General features: G+C 42.0%; 2 protein-coding genes across 7 annotated transcripts in view; one reads left to right on the forward strand and one right to left on the reverse strand.

Annotated features, from left to right (window-relative positions):
* RIPOR3 (RIPOR family member 3) overlaps nucleotides 1-7,281 on the forward strand; it is a 54,274-nt gene extending 46,993 nt beyond the window's left edge. For all 5 annotated transcript variants that reach the window (XM_040608928.1, XM_040608925.1, XM_040608926.1 and 2 more), the window contains 7 exons: nucleotides 639-747; nucleotides 1,951-2,112; nucleotides 2,277-2,435; nucleotides 3,561-3,763; nucleotides 4,042-4,125; nucleotides 5,019-5,109; nucleotides 6,232-7,281. In XM_040608928.1, coding sequence (XP_040464862.1) covers nucleotides 639-747; nucleotides 1,951-2,112; nucleotides 2,277-2,435; nucleotides 3,561-3,763; nucleotides 4,042-4,125; nucleotides 5,019-5,109; nucleotides 6,232-6,332 — 909 coding nt within the window. In that variant the 3' untranslated portion in view covers nucleotides 6,333-7,281. The remainder of the gene's footprint in view (nucleotides 1-638; nucleotides 748-1,950; nucleotides 2,113-2,276; nucleotides 2,436-3,560; nucleotides 3,764-4,041; nucleotides 4,126-5,018; nucleotides 5,110-6,231) is intronic.
* Nucleotides 7,282-8,593: 1,312 nt separating this feature from the next.
* The window catches only part of PTPN1 (protein tyrosine phosphatase non-receptor type 1), a 45,893-nt gene continuing 30,657 nt past the window's right edge, over nucleotides 8,594-23,829 (reverse strand). For both annotated transcript variants that reach the window (XM_040608930.1, XM_040608931.1), the window contains 7 exons: nucleotides 23,532-23,632; nucleotides 21,492-21,590; nucleotides 18,623-18,760; nucleotides 16,723-16,932; nucleotides 15,865-16,026; nucleotides 14,983-15,218; nucleotides 8,594-12,230 (listed from right to left, as the gene is read on the reverse strand). In XM_040608930.1, coding sequence (XP_040464864.1) covers nucleotides 12,023-12,230; nucleotides 14,983-15,218; nucleotides 15,865-16,026; nucleotides 16,723-16,932; nucleotides 18,623-18,760; nucleotides 21,492-21,590; nucleotides 23,532-23,632 — 1,154 coding nt within the window. In that variant the 3' untranslated portion in view covers nucleotides 8,594-12,022. The remainder of the gene's footprint in view (nucleotides 12,231-14,982; nucleotides 15,219-15,864; nucleotides 16,027-16,722; nucleotides 16,933-18,622; nucleotides 18,761-21,491; nucleotides 21,591-23,531; nucleotides 23,633-23,829) is intronic.

Here is a 23,829-nt window from a genome sequence, read left to right on the forward strand (position 1 = left end):
CAGCGTGTACATGTGTATGCACAGAACATGTTATACAAAACTCTTACACAAAGCTGCTTTTTTTCAGCATCTGGGTTTTGCTGAAGCTCTAAGTAATACCTTTGTGCCCAAAGCAGGCTGCTAATGCAGTACGACAGGTTTGGGTTGAATTGTGTATTGATAACAGGTAATTAATTTTTTAATGAATGAAAAACTGCTACTACTAGGAAGAAACTGCTAGCATGTAAGGCAAGAAAAAAGTCCCCTCTCCTTGAGACTTTCCTCAGTTAATTTCAGTTATAGTGTTCAAGCACATTATCGTCCTCAAAGTATTACCTTTGGTGAGGATAAGCAGCAGAGGACAGCGTAACTGTTAGTATTGATCTGCTACAGGACAATTGATCTGTTAGTATTGATCTGTCAGTGGACAGGGGCAGAGAAGAATGCCAAACGCTGGACAGGCTGTCCCAGCATAACGTGATTTACACATCCTGTTCCGCTCGGCAGTTTTGACTCAGAAGTGGCCTGTCCACGCGGTGATGGGAAAAGAGGCCTTTTGAGAGCAGCTGCTGTGCTTCCTCACAGCAACAAATCCTCGTTCATCTTGAGCTTGATACTGCCTTTGTTTCAGCTACTAAGATAAGCATATTTCTTTTCAGAAACTGAGGTCACCAAATGTAGCCCAGGTTGTCCAGGAGAGGATTTTGGAAGAAGTGTCGGAGCAGACGCAAGTCCTGCGGGATGTCTTGGATATGTCTGTTGAAGAAAGTGAGTAACCACGTTATTCCAAGGCATGCCGGGGATTTCAGAGGTACAGATAACTGCTTGAGCTTCCCCAGGCGTATCAGGGTTTCATTCTAAATTTCTTACAAACATTCATGTAATTAAAACAGCTCTTATATCTAGATTCTTAGAAAAAAATCCAGGGCTTGTTGTTTGCTTGTTTTTTCCCCTGCAAGGAAGGAAAAGGTTTGAAGACGTTAGTCTCAAACAGTAGCTGAACTGGTATGTCTTAGAAACAGGCATGTAATAGATGGAGTTTGCAGTCAAAGAACAGCAAGATAGCCTTAATAAAATCTTCTTTTATATCTGTGCTTTTACTTAGTAAACAAACAGCCCAAATTCTGTACAAGTTTGCAAGAAGAGTTTGGTGTGCAATTTTTCCCTTTCTCAGGCCTTCCCGCTACTAAATTCTTCCATTGCCTGTTGGATATGACAAAATGATAAAGGCACAATGGGAGACTTTGAAGGCTTTTGTTCTCATCTTGGTAAATATAGCGGCAGGAATGCAAATGCTAGTTGGAAACATTTGCTGACAGATTTTATCCTGAAGGAGGTGAAAATAAACTGTTCCCTGGAGCAAAGCTCTGAAGGGCCTTTGGGTACGACGTGATGAGGGAAGTGTAGGAGTCCCAAATGCAGAACACGAGTTCATCATCTTTGTAGGTAAGAGTGAGAAATGATAGGGTTGAAATGACAGCGAGATGCCACAGGGTATTGCTTCAAGTGCTCTTCTGAAGTGTTTGATGAAAGAAAGCCCGCTCAGCCCATGCGCTGAGGTTCAGAGTTCTCCACTCGTGAAGGTAGGTAAGACAGGATCTCCAAAGTGCTTGGAAATGGCACATCTCTTGCTGATAGAAGTGGAAACAGTTAAACTCACAGAAAGTCCTTCTGAAACTTGGCTCAGATGCTGGGATGAAATGAACAAGAGGCAGAAGAGCTGCTAGGCATCTCATTCAGGTCTTGTAATAAGCTCGTTTAGGAGCTCAACCCAAGCTTGGTGAAATCAATGCTTGCAGATGTTAAAATACTGGCAGCAAATCTCCAGCTTTGAACAAAACTATCTAATGCAAATACAAGTTAATGCTGACACGTCTCTAGATATGCCATCTGCTGCCTAATTTCTCATGTAAAATCCATAATCTGCTAGAGCTCATTGACTTTTTAAAATGTGGTTATTTTATTTTCCAGTTATTCAGAAGACTAAAAAGAAGAAGCACTATCTGAAAATCTGGAGTGATCTTGCAGAGCCTGGCAGCATCTTGTTTGCTTCAGCAGAAAGATTCCGTCATGCACTGAAATACACGTTGATGCTCAAAGTGAAGGAAAAATACCCGGGTCAATTAGAAGCAGGTACCAATCCATTCCTTGAACACAAGGCCACTCTAATCTTATTGCATGGCTAAAAATTGTCCTTATACATTTTAAAAATAAACTAAAACTCTTACTCATTTTAAGCAGCTTACATCTAACCAACCCTTCATTCTCTCATTTGTTCTTTTCCGTGTTACTTTCAGTATTGCAGAGGTTCCTGGAGCAGATCATCACCTGTGATGGGTTGCTCTCCTCTCCGTACCTCCAAACAGAACCAGTTACTTTATTCCAATTTTATAGCTACCTGGAGAAACACCACATTACCAGCCTGGAGAAACACTTGGGAAAACTTGCTAAAGAAGGTAATGGCAGTGCTTGGCTCCTTCCCTTGAACTGACAAAACCAGCAGCTGGCTGTTGCTCTGCAGGTTACTACTCATGGTGTACTTGAACCCAACCATTGCACTGAAAAATTGTTTCCATTTCAATTCCCCTTTTGTGACCATGTAATTTTAATTGGAAGAGGAAAGACATGTTTGACTCCCATATTTAACCCGGTAGAAGAAACAAAACAGAAATGTGAAGGATGGGTTTATCTTAAGTGCCCTAAAAAGTGGGTTCTGTGATATTACGAAGTTAAAGAAGAAACAAAGTTGGCAGCAACCTACAGCTGGATTTAAGGGCTGAGTAAATGTCTCTATCTTTGTGTGACTGTTGCAGCTGTAATCAGAGACAGGTAATAGCAATAAAATTTCTGAGGTTACTAATGTGCATTTTCTAGCACAAGGTAGCTGGTGTCTCGCTGAAGCCTAGTCCATCATGTGAAAGTACTTTAAAACTTAATCTGTATCCGAAAAGAATTGTTTTAAAAATAGTCCTGATACTGGCTGCATCTTTAGTCTTATTTTGATGCCGATGACTCATCTGGTGGGGAACTAAGAACACATGCATTGCTTGTCAGTGAAAAAGACCTGGAATATTCTTCAAATTGAAACTGTAAATCCGGTGCCTCGTTTCTTATTTTTCAAGAGATAAAGGGTTTTCTCTTTAACCAGTACAGCAAGATCTTTCAGGGATCTTTAAAAGTATTTTCCACAATTGTGCTTTCCATATTGTAGGCAGTAGACTGCTTTTCCTAACGTCCAAAGGTGTAGGAGTTCTTTTGCACTGTGTGTTGTACGCAGTGCACTGGGGTCCTAAAAGGGCCAGGGCTTTGCTGCACCCTGTGAAATAATATTGTGAACTAATAATCTCTGCTCTGTTTGTCAGACAGTCTTGGCACAGGAGGAAATGAAACAATGACAGGGAAAGAAGCCGGGATGGCCAAAGGGGCAGTCATCCCGATTTGCTTCCTGCTGTGCTTGGCTTGCTTATTAGCCATGCGAATAACTGCTCCTGGCTAAAGGAGCCTGCGCTAGCGAGGAGCTTGTCTTTTCTTCATAATGTCTTAATTTGTCAGTTAGTGAAGTTGAATCCTCTCGCTTGCAGCGATGCTCATTGAGGAGCTGCAATGCCCTGGACGGCTGAAGACCCTTAAAAAATTGAAAGGAAAGCGACTGAACAAACTCCAGCCTCTGCCGCAGACTTTACGGCTGCTTGGGATTTTACAATTAGACGACAACCACCGCGTCAGCAAAGCAGCCACATCCTGCCTCTCCCGTGCAGCGGCAAACAAGAACTTTAGGGAAAAGGTAAAGACCACAGTTCTTACTGGCTTTTTTGAATAGATGGTGAAATACACGGAACTTGTTTTATCCTAAAATAGCACTATTGTCTTCTCCACACTTCATTAATCTATTAATTCAAACCTAAACTACATCAGTATTCAAGTGTGTTGTCTGTCTTTTATTCAGTTTCAGATGGGGAAAACTGTGCTTACGGCAGTCTGAATTTGAGTGCTTGATTATGCTTATAAACCTTATTAAGTTTATAAAGCCTTTCTTCTCTTCTTTTTATCTTTTTCATTCAGGCCCTCTTTTTTTACACTGATGTTTTAGCTGACTGTGATGCAAGGCTTCAGCAAGCTGCATGTTTGGCTCTTAAAAACCTCAGAGTAAGTATTTGCTGTGTGTGTCTGGCTCTTTTTTTTTTTTTTTTTTTTTTTTTTTAATTAAAGCTGGTAGGGTTACTTTTTCAGCTTCCTTTTATTTGGAATTAACGTATTCTTTGGCTTCCAAAGTTCCAAACTTTGGAATACTATTGATGTTATTACTCAAAAGGCAGCAGGCAGAGGGAGCTGCAGGCACCTTGGAGCGTCTCCGTGTACTCTGGCAGGCGGTCCCACGGCAGAAAGGATGTGTCTTTGAACTTCTGTGGCATCGCCGGTGGTGAAGGACAGCAGGCGCCGCCTGACTCGGGGACATCTAGCGTGCAGAAATATGAGCGATAGTCAGCTACAGATGGAGGCAGTTCTAAAGCTTTAACTATAGAAATTTAAAGTTACATCAGTTCTTTTAACGATAGCTCATTACAGTCAGAAAATAAAAGTAATATCTGCATTGCTCTTTTAAGAAACTATCAGAACAGCTTTCAAGCTTTCCAACAGCCACAAGCCAGTAGTTAGTTTGCACACAAGGGGTTATTGTACAGTTTCTGCAAACCTGTCAGATTTGCAAACCGACTGTTGCCCTTGAACAACCTGCATTAAGTCTTTCAGTGGAAGTCCTGATTAGTTTATGCTAATCCAATGGTACCGCAGCAGTGACCTGCACCCTAGCACTGCTACACTTCTTCATGCCCTAAACCAGGACAGAAGGTAGCAGAGGTGAGGTCACGCTCAGAAAAATTAACTGCAAGCTGATACATTGAGGGAGAAAAGAAAGGTCACAGTAGAATTCAGGTGGAAGAAGGGATGGGAGGAAGTATGTATGTGTCCACCTTGCAAAAGATGTTCATGAAAATACTTGCTGACAAGCTACTGTTGCAAACTTTTCTTTTCTCAAACAGGGCGTTGAGAGTATTGAGCAGGTTGCCCAGCTGTGCCAATCTGAAACAGAGGACGTCAGGAACGCAGCCAGGGAAACAATGCTATCCTTTGGTAAGTCCTTCGTACAACTGCAACACGGAGGTTCTGAAAAAGTAATGTGAAATAGTGGAGAACCAGAACAGGCCTGAAGTTCAGCCTGAACACATCTAGGACAGTGGAAATACTTTGTAAGCAGCTATTTCACACCATTAAGATAAACTTCGTATCATGTGTAACAACCAAAGCTCCCATTAAAGTCTGTAGATCCAGACCAAGGAGATTCCTGTAGGATAAAGTGCTTTAAGAAGCGCTGGACTTTTTTACGAGGTATCAGCGCTTTCAGTACTTACCTGCCAGTGCTGATGGAATACTTCTTAGTCATAGCGCTGGCATCGGGAGTCTTCTCCTCTAGATTTCGTAAAAAGGACGTTGGAACCTGACAGATCCCAGTACCACCTTTTCCAGTGCTGAGATTAGCTAAATCGATTTAAAGATATTTTATATGTAAGAACAACAACAGACTTCTTGGGTCTGGTAATCTTTTCTAGCCACCTACAACCTGACTAACTCTAATTTTGGTGTTCCTATTCTTCTTCAAATGGTTCCACTCTGAATACCAGAGAGGAAAGAGGATGAACAGAATGGATTTGTACTGGTTAATTACTTGTTACTTCACCTGAATTCAGTAGAGCTACAGTCCAGCTGACCTGCTAATGAAATGTCAGTGTTTCCAGTTTGCTACCGGCCAATATTTGTACTTCTGCTGAGGGTGACGGGGAATGGCCTAGGCTGAGTATCTGCAGTGCACAGCTGCTGCAGAGGATGCCCAGTTTATCTGGGAGACAGGAACTTCCTGGTTCTGATCTTCCTGAAAACACGTTGATTCATGCTTAGTTCTGGGGATCTCCAGCCTTGCCTCACAGAAACACTCAGACTCACGTGTATTCCAGAACAAGCTTTCCACCTGCGATGCTCCAACTTGTTACTCATGTGGAAATGTTTAGAGGAGGCCTGATTCTCCACGGTGGCTTCTAAGCAGTTTTTGGAAAACTATTAGAGATGCATTTGTCACTATTGAGAGTTCTTGTTAGTTCTGAACAAGGTCATAACAGAAATATTTCTGGAGTGTTACATTTCCAGGGTGTTTCTGTTTTCTCTTCCTCAGCATGGGATATACTTTCTCTCTCTCCATAGGTGAAAAGGGACGGCAAGCCTTTGAGAAAATGGACCGAATTTGCTGTGAATTAAGAGAAACTGTACAACAAGAGGCTGAAATTGAAATCACCGTATTTTAGCAGTGGAATAGGAGGAGCTGAATCGTATTGTCCTCATAGCTACACATGGGTACCTGAGGATTTTGTTTTGTTGTTTATCAGTGTCTGGTTTACTTACGCCCTGCTCTATAGATGCTGCACCCTGACAGAGTACAGGTTTATTTCCAAAGGGGAGACACTTTGTCGTCTACACAAAGTAGACTGGAATACATTTTCTCGCTGTCTCTTAGCACGTGATGAGATACCAAGTGCTGGATGAACAAAAGCTGGGGTCTCTTAGAATATGGACCCAGATTGCCCCTCGAGTTAAAACCCCTGCTCAAACTGTAAGTCAGATATAAAATACTTTATGGGAGAACAGATTATGAAGTTGGCAATTCCTCAAAGAGGAGAGAAACAATCGCTCTCTAACAGTCCACCTAGAAACCAGCCGGCAGCAGATCATTTACGTCAACTGTCGTATGCATCAGAAAAAAAAATATCTAGCAGCATTGCTTGGTGGTTTCCTTTTCTTGTACAACTCAGTTGCGGGAGGAAAGCTTGTTGCTTCAAAGGCCACTTTCCTCATAATCACAGCAACTTCGGGCAGGTTCACATGAGGACTGACAGGGATACGTACTGAGCGTAAATCCTGAGCAGTTTACAGCAGGAAGGTACATATTGTATTTGCCATGTGCAGGCTTTTATAAGTTGGTTTGGGATTTTTGTTTTTTCTTAAAATTTGTTAATTTAGTCATAGGTCAAGACTTATCATCATCATACACCCCTTGTCAGGCTCCTTACTCACTCAACACTTAGTTAACGTAGTGAAGGGTAGCCACAAAGAGAAGCCCGGCTTCAGGTAAAATACTTGAAAGGGTTGGGCTTGTGTGTATATATTTATATATATATATATATTACTTTTCTATTCAGTATTTATTTGTTGGATTTCATACTGTTTTCTTAAATTCTAATAAAACATTCGAGACAAGTTCCTGCAGGTGCTTCATACAGGACCACAGAACAGTCAGGGCTGGAAGGGCCCGGTGGAGACCACCCAGCCCAGCCCCCTGCTAAAGCATCCATCACAGCCAGGTGGGTCTGGAATGCCTCCAGAGAAGGAGACTGCGCAGCCTGTCCCGCTGCTCCGTCACCCTCAGAGTAAAGAATTTTTTCCCCATGTTCCAATCGAACTCCCTGTGTTGCAGTTGGTGCCACTGCCCCTTGTCCTGTCTGTGCCTGTAGCCCTGCGGCAGGTGTAAGGCAACACCCCCCCGTGGGGATGAAGCTGCTGCCTGACACGCAGCTCCGGGACACGCGCTGCTGGGGATTCTGGCTGGGAAAGGGCCGGGCTCGTACCGCTGGTGCCGGCTGAGCTACTGTTCCTCTGCATTCCCTTTGGAAACGTGCTGTGTGCTCATACCGTTGGTCCTTACGGATGAGCTTGGAGCAGCAGGACCACGGCGGTTGGGTCACGCTGTTCTACAGCAAAATAAAAAGTGATGGGCTGCTTCTGTGTGCTATAACTCTGCTTTTAGTTTACGGATTTCTTTAAAAGCAGGGGGGAAACGTTCTGCTTTGGTAAATTCTCTACTTCCCCAGGCCTCTCTCTCCTGCTCTTCCCCTTCGCTGGCAGGCGGGAAGGGAAACAGCTGGTGGCTGGTAAGGGACAGGGCAGCCCAGTCAGCTTGTGGCCCGAGCTGGGCTTTAAAGCTCTGTAGTATGGTGCTGGTGGTTTCTGAAAACTCACCACAGCTGTTTTAATAACCACTTTCTGGAGCCACTGAAAATTCTCTTTCCGAGCACCTCTCCTCCATGCGTTGCTTTCCGTAAAAACAGAAACAAGAAGGTCAGTACTTCAGTCCAAGCCCTGTGGAAACGTGATGGCCGCAGCTGCTGCACCGAGCAGGTAACGCTACCGCATCCCCACCACAGGCAGCTTCGTGCTAAGGCACAGCTGAAACCCACTTGCAAAAAACCATTCGTGCTGGAGTGTTCCTGCCCCTTTTATCTACTGCTCTGACTCCTGATCCAAGGTAGTTACGTTTTAGTGAAGTTACATTTAAAGTGAAAGACCAGAGGAGGGAGATCTTACGTGCCAGGGAGAGAGACATGGGACACTCATTTCACTTTTCTTTTACTGCAGCTCTGACCTATGAGTAAGTTCTTACAGCAACACGTAAATCTTTCTTCTACAACTCCCCACCAACTATCCTGCTAGCCCCGATCTGCAGCGCGGTCCGGAGCAGGAGCCAGCGGCCCTAGCCCTGCAAAGACGGGAAGCAGTGAGACTCTCATGTATGTTCTTTAAAAAAAGAATTTTATTGTTACAACTAAAATGAGAACTGAAAACTTGTATGGGAAATTGAAAAACTGTACAATTTTACTATAACCTGTGAGGTCTTTGTAGCGGCTTACACAAAAGACAAGAAATACCTGAAAATGTATTATACCAAAACATTTACCTTTTTTGTTTTTTTATATTTTTTTTTTTAAAAAAAGTTTATTCTATGGCAATCTGTAAAAAAGAAAGACCTGATGAGTAAATATTTGCTTAAGGCATATAGCAGAGCAGCTCACTAACTTTCTAACAAGTTTAACATGGATGTTTGTCCATTTTCCAAGAACAGGTTAACCAATACACCCACTTTGAAACGCTACTGTATATACACACCCAAACTACTACATACATATACAGGACATCAAAACAAAAATGTTTACAGTTCAGTATTCTAAGCCTTATACACACCTCGCTGGGCTTGGGGGATATTCCACTGTCTATCGCCGGCCAGTGTACGTTCGGGATTTGTAACAGGTTAAAGAACTAGCAAAACACGTGGGCGGAAAGGGGGATGTTCAAAACGTTTTTATCATCTGCAGCAGCTTTCTCCTGTTAGAATAATTTGCAAGTGAATTCTGGATGCAAAGGAAGGATGCTTTGTTTTCCCGTCGTGTTGAAACTCTAAAATATTCTCTTGGTAACAGCACAGAGGTGGGTTTTGTTGCTTTGTTTTCGCACGGGCCACCACTTCAGGAGCCTGCGCTTCTGCAGGTCAAAGCGGCTACTGAGCCCTGGCAGCAGGAGCTTCCCCCGCCTCCTGCCGCACAGCTCTGCGGGCAGAGCACACCCCGAAATCCGTGAGCTGCTGCTTGCCTCAAGCGACCAGAGGTGAGGTGTGGATAGGGCTTACTAAACTCTCTGGAATGTCTGTACTATACTTACTCAGCTGAAATGAACCATGCTAAACAACCGGGTTACACTGAGTACGCAGAAATTCAATAGGAAGTCATGCCAAGTATTAGGCGAGTACATGTTATCTGATAAACACCAAATCAGTCTATCGCTGAACGCAGATACTTTCAGCAACACCCTTTGAACCACAGCCACTTAATGATCAGTTCATGCAAATATAATTTGGGCACATCAGTAAGCAGAAATATAAGTTCTTTCACCTTTCAAGCACGTGGTATTTAATCGGGACACTAGAAGACTTTACATGCAATTTCATACAAAGGGGGTACAAATGTTGCCTTCGAACGAGATTCTACCGGGTGTCGGAGAGAATAGTGGGGACAAAGCAATCACATAACGTATCTTAAATACACAGATGAGCTGTTATATATTACCATTTTCTATATGCATTTTTCATGTTTCCAATAATATAACTAAGTATTGACTGATTACAACATTCCTCCTTTCAAGTACTGGTCTGAGCAACAGTCTCACAGGTAAAGGATTGATTCCCAGTACTACCTGAGGATTTATTATTGTACTTTTGAGAAGCCCTTGATGCAAGCTTAACAAAACACAAAATAGAAATAACTCCCGCCCCGCCCCCCTGCCCCCCCATTCACCAACTTACTCACTGAAGGAAAAGAGCTACACCTAGAGCCAGCTTTGCAAAAATAAATATGGAGTGGAGAGCGACTTACGTAAGATATTCCATAGCGATGTTTGCACTGAGAATGGTGGTTAAGTGCTATAAATCTAAGAAGACTTTAAAAATAAAAAAAGAACAGAGTAGTAACACTGTTGCAAATCAGCTGTCATGGTTTACTGTCCGTCACTACGGCTTGGCTGTAGCGAGTTCACTCCTGTCCTCTGTGCCATGACATGAGCAAAAACTTTTTGCTGTTACTGCTTAAGCCATAATAATTTGGTACTAACAAGAGGACCAGCATTGCCTACGCCCATTTCGCGCAATGCCGGCTTCCAGTCACAGTTCTACCAATGCACCCAAATCCTTATTTACAAGCACTTTACATTAATTCAAGTCCTGGGCCTGCGGCACAGACCCGCCAACTGAGCAAAGCGACGCAGACGCAGCGCAGCCCCCCAACCCACCCGCCTCGCTGGGCTTACGCCGGGGTAGCAACACCCCCGTCCACAGAGGCGCAAGGCTCAGCCCCTCGCACCGCCACGCGCGCTCATCACTGAAGAGCACATCTTCAAGCCAATCTAAAGCCAGTATTTAAAATCCTTGCTTTAAAAAAAGCAGAACACACGAACGCTTGCACCATAAGCCAACCGATACGTCCACAGACCGATATGTCTTCTGTTGAACTTTTTACGTCTTAAGGAAGCTGCCACAGCATTAATTGCTCTGGATTTATTGAAACGCTTTCCTGTTCATCGCCTGCAATGCCTCCGAGTACGTTACCTCCCCGGCCCTTGCAGGAAGCACGCTGTTCCTTATGGAGCAGATGTAGAGTGAAACTGCATTTTACATTCCAAATGATGAGGTTTAAGAACTGGTCCTTCTAAATGCCAACTGCACAGCTGCAAAATGCTGGTGGACATGTTTTGGTTGAATTTCCCCTTCCAGTTTCCCTCATGTCAACCTCTCCTAACCCAGAATATAAAAGTAAAAATAACTTTACAAAGGATGGTGCAATGTAAATAGGCATATGTGCAAGTAGAGTGCAACAAAAGTCAATGAGGAGATACATTTACTAAAAAAAAAAAAAAAAGTAAGAAAAGGGGAAAAAAAACAAACCAAAAAAGAGCTTGACATGTTGGGATACCCTGAGCAAACGCAGAAGCCTGTTTCTATAAACACATGTAAAACAATAAGCTCTTTAAGAACAGTTATGCCAAGATTAAATATATCAATACCACAGGCACTGCCCACAACTCAGTCTTTAATGATGAAGCAAGTTAAAAAAAAAAAACCCAAACCAAAACAAAAACCCAACCACAAACACCCAGCCCCCAACACCCTCCCCTTCCAAAAAGTTTACATTCTTCAGGTATGTGGGTTTCTTTTTTGTTTTTTGGGAACTCATCAATATAAGTCATGTTATTTGGTTACAACACTTGGAGAGTACAAGCAAGTTTCACTTGTGCCTAGTTTTTCTGAAACACAAAAGAAAAAGAACTGGCTTTTTAAAAAAGGCTAAAAACAACAATGTGTTGCAATTCTATTATTCAGTTTAAAAAAAAACAAAAGAAAAAAAAAACCCAGACTATTTGGCATTTTCTCTGCTTACTCCTGAATATTTTAAGGCCCTGAGATTAGAATATTATGTTCTTGGGACCACAGGGCTAGATAAAACCCTAGTGCATCAATTCTCTCTTGAAGCCCTACCCAAAGTTCCGGCCTTTCAACCTAAGATCTACCTCCACTGAGAGAAGGCTCACGTGCCCCAGTTAGCTCGCTTTCAGAGAAGCTTATTACAAACCGATCAAATCGTTGGTGTTTCCTGCAGGGTCGATCTTGTTGGCACGTCCATCAATGAAAACACACCCTGTAACAGAGATAAGCTCCGGCTGTGAGGAAAGTGAACATGCAAATATTCACTAGAAATGGCTTCCAAGTTGTCATCATGTTCTCATCCTCCTCTTCGGAGTTTTCAGACTTCATCGACTCTTCTTTGTGGGGCGAGAGACGCAGGTTTTCACCAACAGTTCTCCTCCGAATTTCAGTGTCTTGACTAGTGCTTCAGGGCAAAGAAATAAATATTCAATACTGGATTCTCCGTGCAGGAGAGAAGCCATGCAGGCTCTGCAAGAGCATGGCCTCACCCACTGACCACCACAAAGCTGGAAAGCTCTCGCTATCAGGAGCTGTAGCAAATGACAAACCAAAGCCTATTGCTAATTATTACAGTTTTGGCTACTAAATTACAGGTTTAGAAGAGTACTTCTCATCGAAAGCCATGCTTGGGAGTATTTTGTACCCTTTAAAGAATAAGCTGACTTAGTTTTAAACACCACCTGCTTCCATTGCTCATCACGGATCTGCCACCTACACTGAGACAGGCAGTGAACTAGCACAGACCAAACCTACGTCCAGGTCAGGAGAACATCACGGTGCAAAAATCAAGCTCGCGCTCAGCGATGGAGCTGTGGTTGCTTGTGCAGCCATAACTTCGGAAGAGCGGCCAGATACATTGCAATAGCTTTTCATGACGGAACCGAAGCTCTCCTCACCTTTCATACTCTTTTTAAGACGGTTTTGTTTCTAGATACTAGACCTCCCTCCCGTCGGCAGTACGCCAACACCCAAAGAGGCTTCTTAACTGGCAGGAACTTCTCTATCGACTGTGCTTCTTCCAGCTGAATTTAGAAAGCAGAGCAGCACCGTGCTGTGAGAACCAGCGAGGCGGTAACCAGCACGGAGATGCTTTGCAAGGGGATTTGCTTGACACCTGCTGACAGCTTAAGTACAGAAGAATTCAGGAATCTTCCACCCCAGGCACTAGAATATCTGGGCAGGGAAATAAACATGCTTAAGACTTCTTCTTCCCTCATCTCTGCCAGCACCATGTCCATTTCCTACCCCTCTGTTTCCTCCAGCCTCACACCATCCCTCATCCTTTCACATGAGGCTGCTTCTCTCTATTCCTTTCCCCTCCTGCTCAGCAAGTTTCACCTTGTCCCCTTCTAGACTCACTGTTCCAGACACGAGGATGTGAGCAATTATCACAAAGGAGGTCTGATCCTGCAGCAACAGTACCGGTACAGAATGAGGGAGCTCAGGATGCAAACCCTGGCCCTTCCTAGTATGCCTGAGACATCGCATCATGTAGGATTTAACTTCAGCAAGGTAAAAGATACGTGTCTAGTCCAAGCCAGCCTCTACAATCAATGCAGACAGACAGGCAGTTCCAGAGGATGACTCAACTCTAACCTCAGGCAAGGGACTATAATAAATGAAATTAATCTGAGCTCTTTAGAGCTGGACATGTCTTACGTTCATTCACACTAAACTGTGTAAAGTATTTCCAAGAAATCATTTGTTCACTGAGAAATTCAGATTTATACAGCTAATGAGACGACACAAGACACCAGCTTGAAATCCTTACTCTTCATTAGGTGTGGAAAGCATTAACTGGCATCTCACACCCCAGGCGAATGTTCTGGTAACAGAACTATGTTGTCACCAAGGGAAGAAAGAGGGAGGTGCTATCATTGCAATATTTCCTTCTTCTGTAGCTAAGCCTCCATCCTGCCTATTCCTATTTCCAAAATTATTATTTTTTTTTCAGTAAAGATGTTTAGAATTTGAGTATTTTACTTCCAGAATCTCTCCGATGAATTAAGAAAAATCCTGATCAAAACACCATTTCACCTTGAGCAGGGAAACACTTGTATTTTATCTTCTTGCCTCCAGCAGAACTGGGAGGGAGGCAACAGGTTCAGCTCACGGTCTCATCCTCTCTGCCTCGGGAAATTAAGAGGTTTATTTTGAAGAGAGGCTACTGGAAACACATCTCTCTAATGTCCAGTTCCCAGAGCCACACACACGCCCACTGGTTCAGCTAAATGAAATACATCAAGCCTGTCAGCTGCTTCTGTGCAAAGGCTCTGGTTCTGCGGACAATACTAAAACTTGATATTTTATCCCAGTATTCCAGTGGGAAGCTGAGCATGTCTTGCTAGGAGACCATCTAGTGGGGGAACATTAAACTTTTCCTTGATCATCCCTGGTGGGTGTAGGGGGTTTTATTTTTATCCTTTTAATTTTGATTTATTTATTATTTTTTTTGTTCTGTGGGGCATTCATGCGGTATTCTGAACAAAACCAGCTGACAGGCAGAGGGGCAGCAACACCATGGCATGCTGCTTGCAGGCAGCAACGTGGCACTGCCAGGTGAGGAGGGACACCTGGCAGGTACGCAGGCAGGATCCTCGGCCTCGCTGCGCTTCCGCCCCTCGCACACAGTGGTTTGCACACTGATCAGTCCCTACAGCTTGGCTTACAATAACAGGTAGAAAAGTTCTCCGTTCACGAGTCCCCTCTACTCCTTTCATCAGAAGAAGCTTTGCTTGCAATTAATTTCACATTTCCAAGTGTGGCTAAAGCTAGTCAGCTTAGTTTTCAGCTACATGACTAATACCTTAAAGTAGCGAAAGAGCTCCTCTGTAACTTATCATATGCTGCATGTAAATCAAGACTAAACCACTGCATTACTAAACCACCTCATTATGCTGTCACTTTTTCTTTTACACTGGCAGGGTCCCGTAAGAGGCCCTAGCTTGTGCGCGAAGTTAAACGAACATGAGCATAAGCCCTTTACTGAAAAGATTTGGGGTTAGAACTACTGTTATACTACCTCAATCAAGGACTGTGCAGGCCCTTCTGTACGAAATGCCGTTCATGAGCAAACGTCCTACACCCTCTCACCGCTGTAAGCCAACCGGCCGGTCCTCTTGGGACAGTTAAAAGGGGGAAACTAAATGAATTACCTGTCTGTAACCAGTGGCACAGATGAACGAGCTCTGCCATCTGGAACCATCTCTTCCACAGTGCTGACCGAACATCTAATCTCTTCCTCTACTACTTGATGTTTAGGAAAGAATTCCGTGTGTTCGTGCATCCTTCCATTATGCATTTCTGAGGTTCGCTTTGGCGGTCTGGGAGGCGGTGGGGTGTGTTCAGGTGGTGGGTCCAGGTCCTCATTGGAGAGCTCTTTCCACTGCTCCTTCAGGGAAGGAAAAGCCCGATTAAGCTTTTCTCCATTTCTTTTATGGAGTTTATCTTCTACTATAACTTCTAACTTTAACACAGCAGGGTCTTTATACTCTACCTTTTCATTTATTCTTAGAATGGCTGTTCATTCGCATTGAAAAAAAGGGAAAGAAGAAAAGAGACACAAGCATTCCAAACCTAAGCTACATCCAGTACACAGAAGACAACAGCTAGAAATGCAAGGAATTTTAATCTACTTCTGGAAAATTTAAATAATACAAAATAATATCTGTGTTGCTAGAGTTCTGCTTACGATAAAATAATAGGATTCAATCACAATACTTAAAACTTCTGGCACGCTAGAGAGTTTTTATTATCTGAAAGGAAAGACAAGGCCGATGCAGCCAGTAACACCCCAGTTACAGCACTGGTAAGTACACCGGGGCACCTGCTACATACCACAGGGACTTTTTTGAAGGTTCTTAGATACAAAACTTTAGGTCGTGACACTCTAAGAACCCCATAATATAAAAACATATTGAAGCTGAGGCAAGCACAGAATTTGAAGTTTCTTTCTAGTCTGTTCACCCCCCAGATCTGTTACAGTTACCGCAGAGCTGCGGCGCACTGCGTTAGGCTGTGCAGTCAATAGCACTCACTTGCACTGACGCGTCTCCCATAATGAATTTTGCCCCTTCAATAACAGCTAAGTAGGAGAAACGGAGCTGGTCTGCTGTCTGTATGAGTCCCATCCGGTACTTCCTCATTTCTAGGAGAACCTGTTTCACGTCCACAGAAGAAGGATCTTTCCGTTTGTCCATCTGAAGATAAAAGTTGAAACATGCTTTATGCTCTGATGAGATTCACTGCAACGACTCATTTTGTAGTAGGACCTTCAGACCACCCTCCATGTTACAGAGTTAATAAAAAAATGGTATCAGCAGCTATTTATCTGGTCTCTAATTTAAAAACAGAGGGCAAAATACACTAGGACTCCAATATGTTGTATGTTTTCCCCCTCTTTTTTGTTTTGAAAAATCCAATTAGGACATTTTAACCTAGGCCTGACATCTTCGTATTAATTGCTCTCACGCAGTGACAGGACAAAGCCAAGGGAACTCCAGTTTTATGTTAAAGTCAGGACAATTTCCTCCTGCCTACAGGCAAAGATGACTCTGTAAAAGGAGACACATTAGATTTATTTTGCATTGTTTCAGGACAGTTCATACTGTTACTTAGCAGACATGTAGTGGTTTTCTTCTTCACCAGGAGGGCAAAGCCTGTCTTTGCAAATCACTGAAAACTAGACACTTTTCTTCCCCAGGCTCCAAATGGCCAGTTAAGAACAAGATCTGCCTTGGAATACACTCCCAAACCAGAATATGAGTAAGGTGATGGGACATAGCATGCAACAATACCTCCCAGAACATACCGCAGCTCTTTGTAAGCCTGCAACAAACCATTCCTCGAAGTAACTCTACAGAAATAGCGTATCACCTAGAACACGTAGTTCTTACCAGTAGAAGACATGTATCAACCAAACAAAAAGTTCCCGATCTCCCGATTCCTGCGCTGCAGTGCACCACGACGGGCCCGTGCTCAGGGTTAAGCGAGCCGGACTCTCTCACTTTGAACAGGAAATTGAGGAATGAAGCAGGTGACTCCGGGACGCCAAAGTCAGGCCACGTCGTATAATGAAAGTGCAGAATCTCTCTAGTTTCCTGTGTCTGTAAAACCAGTATTTAGGAAGCCTTTTAGCCTGGATGCGTGAGCCAGAAGTATTCAAACTGCAGTTGCCTACAACAGCGTTCTAATCAGCAAATGCAATTCCTGGTTCATTTGCCTAGCAAACAGTCCCTTAGATATTCAGACATAGAGCTTTAGACATCAGACGTTTTTACCTTTAGGTCAATTTAAGATTTGTGCCTTTGGAAAAATTTTAGCTGCTTCCTTTGAAAATAACTCTGACTTACATGGAATGGAAGCATGTGCCTGCTTGGCTTTGTATGCTACTCAGACTACCCTGCTTCCAGAACACCCTCAGAACAGCTGACTCGAATTCAAATGACAAACTTCCACCAGTCTGATGGAGCATTTATAGATGCACGGCTAAGAAACTAATTACAAATAATTATCTCTTGCTGTGAATGTCTCCATTTGAGCAAAGGAAATTGGGTAAGTAAATTTACTTATTTATAACATGGTTTAGTTTTTTCAGTACAGTTCAAATGCTTGTATTGCCACAAGATAGCTGGCACTACTACCTTCCAGTTTCTCGTGACAGAGTATCATTTAAAGATTTCTCAAAATGAAGTACCTCAAGTTATAGAAGCCCTTTATTCTTTCTGCTATCACAGCCGTTCCTTTACAGGTTTGTTCCAAACCTGAAAACATTCTTCCAAGATGACTGAATCACTGGTGCTCATACCCTCCCAGAACACTGAGCTACAGCCAAGCATGGCTATGGCAGACATCACCGTTAATACACACCACAAACTACATCAACTAAATTCTTACTCAGGCATAATTTAGGCAAATCCTTATCTGCTCTCTCACGTCTCCTAGCAGGATGAAGCATGCAAGATGCTAACAAAGGAGCAACGGAATAACCGGGTCTTCCAGCAGCGAGTAGTACCAGGACAGAACAGAACTCAGGCTAGCATGTCACTACACACACGCCTAGCTCAGCACCGTCAAGCACCTCAGACACTGCCTTCAATGACCTGCATTCAGTGAAAGTTGATGGTCTTCTTCCTTAACCAGTCCCCACAAGATTAGCCTTCACCGCTTTAATACAGGGCAGTGTCAAAGAGTAAGTGGGAAACAGCATGTATACTTCCTTTTATTTTGATATTATGAACAAGAGGAAAGAAGAAAGTAGAAAAGCGAAGAAGAAAGTAATTTCTCTTAAAGCTAGTGGCCTGATCCTTGCACCAAGTTCCATACAGCTCATTGTAGGACCAGGGCTAAACATTCTTCCTTTCTGATGAAGGCTATCAATGCAAAACCTGAAGATTTAAGCCAGAACTTAAAAATAACCTTGGAACAAGACACAAGCCAACAGGTAGCTTAAGTGACAGGAAGAGCAATTATTTCAGCTGTAACACAAAATCACCAGAACATCTGCTAAGTGATTTTATAAAGGGTTCCCTGAAAGTGAGAAGTTAACCTTCTCACCTGGTGTATGGCTGAGATATGAAAACAACTGTAGTTTCCCCAGATACGTTTCATAAATATTGAAGAGTCACTACCACACACACAAACCAGGGGCTGAACAACAATCTCATGCAGAATCACCAGTTTCAGGACAAAATCTGCTGTAATTTATGATCATTTTTTCAAGAGCTTTTTGATGAGGAGGTGAATCTCACCTCAGGGAGACCGAAGAATCTGATCGGTACTAGTTTCTGTACTTACTGTAAGGTTTTCCAATTCCAGCTGTCGTACTGTGTAATATGATTTTATATCTTCAGATACCAATGTTAGTTTCAAATTTGTATCTTCAAAAAACATTTCTTTCTCCTCCTTCCGTGGCCAGTACTGTGCACACTTTACCTAAAAACAAATAGAATACATTTATATGTCATTTATTTTTGTATAAAAGACACAGAATAAACATTCTTAAATACAACATTTTCTTATGAAACAATTTCTTCATCTGCTTTCATTATAAGCAGGACCAATTCTAGTGTGAAGAATATCAGTCTTCCTTTATGTTGCAGAACTACATCTCCATTAAATCTTTTGTACAAGTCAAATTATTTTGAACCTGACTGAACTCATGAAAGTACATAAGGATTGAGGGTAAGTTTGTTTAGGTAGAGCTCTTTCTTCTACGTGTAAGCTGAAAAAGTGAGAAGCTATGGAATCTAATAAAAATCACCAAAACCATTATTTATTTTAGGTTGTGTTGGAACAAGCAAACAAACAAATCTAATAACTGTCTAAAAAACTCTCACAACACTCTGCCAAAATCTGAATTTTAGTCTACTCTGCATTTATTATCCTCGTGTCCAATATTTAAAATTCAAAAGAAGAGATAGCTGTTAACAAGAGCAGAACATACTGTGAAAAAGCATTATGAATTCTACGAATAAGCTACACACAGAGAGTTACAACACCGCTAATTTTCAAGTGTAACATCAGATGAGATTTTGGGTTACTCCATTCTCTCACCACAAAAATAAAAATAGCAGTGAGATCATTTTGATTTTGCATGGCACAGTTTAAAAGTAAAACCTACCAAAAAAACCCTGCATTCAGCAAAACACTCCCATTACCTACTTCTAACTGATTTTCAATTTTCTCAGTAAAGTTTCCCAGAGCGCTTAGTTTTGCAAAGACTGCTACATGCTAGAACCTTCAATGAATCAACCAAATAGAAAAGTGGCACATTTTGCAGTGTGCAGGGAAAAACTGAAACTAAAGTAACTCATCAGCAACACAAAGAGGGAAGTCTGCAACCAAGTTTCTGACAGTAAGATCTAAGGATATTGTGACGGGAGCACTGGCCTGCTACTTCTGCCCTAAGCGCTGCTCCTCTGAAACCGGATTATCTCCACCATTTGACCGTACCTAAACACGCAATAAGAATGGATATGGCTAATGCCTCTTTTATTAAAGGGTAAATAATGCATCTTTAAAATTGAAGTGGAAGAACGATGAAACAAGAACAGCATTCTCAAGACTAAGATGATTTCTGACAGCATTTCATAAATAAGAAAATCCTTCAATATTTTATTCATAGGTAGACTAACATAGTTTGGCTCAGACTGATTTTAATTTTTATTCAAAATACATCCTCTAGTTTATTGGGGTGTAGAAGACAGTTATAATTCTCTACACTTTTTTTTTTTAGTAACAGTAAAGAAACAGCAACTGGCTTTGTGTCTAATTTCTCCACCAAATGTGTCTGCGAACAATATTTTGCTGTGCTCCACTGTAGGTCCCCCACTGCTGTTTGCTGCGAAGCGTAAGCAGCCTGCCCTAAGGGATCACAGTAATTAATTTTGTTCAAAACTACTGGCAGTGCAGAGAATGAGCGGGAATGGCTGGAAAGGAAGAAACTATTGAAAAATATGGTTACTGCATTTCTTTTGAAGATTACATTTCACTTGCACTACAAAAAAAGCAAAAGACTCTAAAGTCAAGACTGTAGTTTGTTGAAACACAACTCATTGCACAAGAATTTTCCTGATCACTGGGAATTCTTTCCTGATTATGCAAAAGAACATACCACCCAGTTATCACTGGTGGATACCCAACATACCCCTTCTCCAAAGTGTATTTATACTGACTACACTGTAACGTCCAACTTTAAATTGTGTATTTCTATCAGTCTTTAAAATTGCTTTTGTATCAAATTTGCACAGCTGCCAAGTCCACTTTAAGGATGGAGAGGATAGAGGAGAGAGGAGAACTCTGACCCACAGATGAAAACCATGCCTGATGGTTCTCCTCTTCTCCACCATCAGAAAGGCTGAGGCATTTCCTCGCAAGACAGCAGCTGCTCTCTGTGCCAAAGGAACCAATTTTTTATCTGTCTGAAGGTAAATTCCCTAAAATAACCCCAACTGTTTGCACACTCATTGTTGCCCTTCATCTTTTTGCCTGTCTTGTCTAATGTAAGGTTCCTACAAGGTCTGGACAGAACTCAGTCCACCGCACTTGTCCCAGCAAGTAAAGCGCTGGCTTAACAGCTGGTTCCACATCACCCAGCACATCCTTGCTTAAGCTAGGTACCAGGTGAAGTCCTGCCAGCTGCGCCTCCATTCTCCTCAGACCTCTAATGAATTCTGTAAAACAATGACACTGGTGGAGACACAATGTGCCCTGGTGGTACATTTAATAATCAGAGTTCTTACTGTGTAAAGGAAACCTGGAGTCCAAGTGCCTCTCTACTTCAAAACCATTTCATAATGCTTGTGAGTGAGCACACGGTGTAAATGACCTTTGAGAGGTGCAATCTGTGTACACTGAAGAGAACTGCATTCAGATACCTAGGTTAGCAGCAGAGGCCAAATATTCATTGGCATGGAGAGTCATACTGTGTTCATGCCTTATTTCAACGGAATTCAGAAGAAATTAGGACCCACAATTACAAACTGAATAATTTTCTGAAGATCAGTTTACCAGGAATTCAATTCTAGGTGTAATTTCTTAGATAAAATTATTTATGGTCACCTCCTCCCTTCCCCCTGTTTCTTGGGTTCATTTTTTGTTTGGTTCTTTTTATTAAACTATAAACATGCAGTGGACACACAGCTACAACTGGGTAAGTACTTACAGATCCCTTTTCCATCACTCGGTTCAACATGACAACACCACGACTTTTCTGTTCCCAAACCATCTCCCAGAAGTGACCACAAGTATTTGGCAAAGGTCCCTGCAGAGACAGAATCCCCAGAAATAAGCATTATTTTCTGTTAATGTCAGTGCAGTGTTCCCCAGTAAAAGTTACTGTACTAGGCAATAAATTTAGACAAGTAATGAGCAACTTCTCATTTTGAACTGTAAAAACTTGTAGTGATAGAGCTTTAAGTTCCATTTTCCCACTATGAATTTACCCATGAAAGCATGGTTAATCTTTTCTCCCCCATACATAACAGGAAAAGAGAAGTAATCTCATTTGCGAGAACAGAACTGGGAGTGAAAAATGCTGAGAAAATTTTCTTAGGAAAGGTATACAAAAGTAACGGGGAAACAAAACCTGACTAACTAACAGCAGAATTGACATCTGCAAAATATTACTGTTATTCATAATAACTAAAAATTACTAGACAGAATGGACAAACATTCAATGCCGTATCAGTAACAAATTATATGGTTTTCCAGAACCTTCATGGATCTGTTTTGGAACTGAACAAAATGATAACACTCCTTTTAAAGACAATTATCTATTTACAAAGTAGATTTCCTTATAACTTTCTATCTGTGCTATATTCCATTGCTATTTTCTACTCCAAAGCCATTCCTCTGAATTTTGGGCAACACAAACCAGCACCATTTTGCCTCTCGTATTTCTATCCATCACTCTGCTCAAGCAGAACAGCAGGCCAGGGTCCTCAGAGAGCATGACTGGATTTAAATAAAGCCATTTGAATCCATTAAATTCTGGATTGGAACACGTAACTAGTACCAGTGCACATTTGACTATTCCACACACCGATTCAAACCTAGGATCAATCACCCCTGTTCTGAAGAAGTGGAATAAGAGCTGTGTGCACAGAATCATTTTCATATTGAACACTGTACTGCCCACTTCTTCCTTCGAAGATTCATCTTTATTCTCTAGAAAAAGGAAGGAAGAGCTGCTACTTGAAAATATTAATCCCAGTCTACCTTTATCTAAAGCGTGGGAGGAAGGGTTAAAAAAAAAAAAAAAAAAAAGGTCAAGACTAGAGACCAGGACAGTCTCCACAGAACCAAACATTTATGACAAACAAGAACTCCGGCACAGTTGCTAGCTCTCAAAATAAGACAACAGGGTATCCAGGTATTTTAAAATTTGTTACATAGATAGGTGTGGAATTCACAGATTCAGTGAAAAACAGCCACTTACCTCCCACGCCCCAAATTCCTATCACTAAAGTCTGTTGATAGCTTTCCTCTCTCATGTTAAAGGTAGAACCATCAGCACTGACCAACTTGGAGCTTTTGGAAGTTGTGTTACTAGGAGGCACGTTATTTGTAAATACTACAGTAACAGCGCTTTCAGAAGGATGTTTAACAAGAAATATGTGGTGGAGCACACTGCTTATTTGAAACAGAAGATCAGGTGCAATTCCCTAATGTAGTTTGGTTAACGTCTGTCCCACTCAACATAACACATAAATACCAGTTACATTTGAAGTATGATATTTCAAATAGGTTTTGAACATCTTGACGTTCATACATACAGTTCTGCAAATGTGAAGCCCCCCAGTAAGTGAGGTTCACCTCTGTTCAGAAAGCTTAACAGGCAACTTAAGACTAGTGGTCTGAAGCCTTTTTGCTGACCTTCCCTGTAGAAGTTACCATTTCAATCACATCTAAATGTTGCTTGTGATAAGCCAACAAGCAGATTTCTAGAAATTTGTTAGCTTGTAGCCTAGATGTGTCCAAAGTCAAACGTACAAAGTGGCCGAAGTACTCTACAGGAAGCAGGAAGAAATAAGTAGCATTTCGGCAAAGTTGTTCTATGTGTATGTTTATATACACACACAGATGTTTATGTACACTGAACTAGCTTTACAATAAAGAAAACAAACATAATAAGGCTAAAGAAAACCCATGAAAAACAACTCCAATCACCATATGATTTTTATTATCCACTGCCAGAAATTACCTGGGTAAGGATGTAGCTCCTTTGGGCCTCTTCCATTTTTATCAAACTAGCATTGATATAGTCATTGTCACCTTGGTTTAGCTTAATTCGACTGTGATCAACTGCAGCATAATTAGAAAACACTGGTTAATGTATAGGCAACACAGCAATCCATGCACAATGTCATCAGATGTTAGGATCAAAAAAGCTGAGCTGTCCTGAAGAATGAAAAGAGCTTCATCGCAGGTAGCACAGAAGCATTCGCTGGTGCTGGTAACTCTGAAAATACAATATAGGTACTACAAGAACAGCACTACAG

Source organism: Falco naumanni, chromosome 10 (assembly GCF_017639655.2).
Source record: "Falco naumanni isolate bFalNau1 chromosome 10, bFalNau1.pat, whole genome shotgun sequence".
Classification (NCBI taxonomy): Eukaryota; Metazoa; Chordata; class Aves; order Falconiformes; family Falconidae; genus Falco; species Falco naumanni.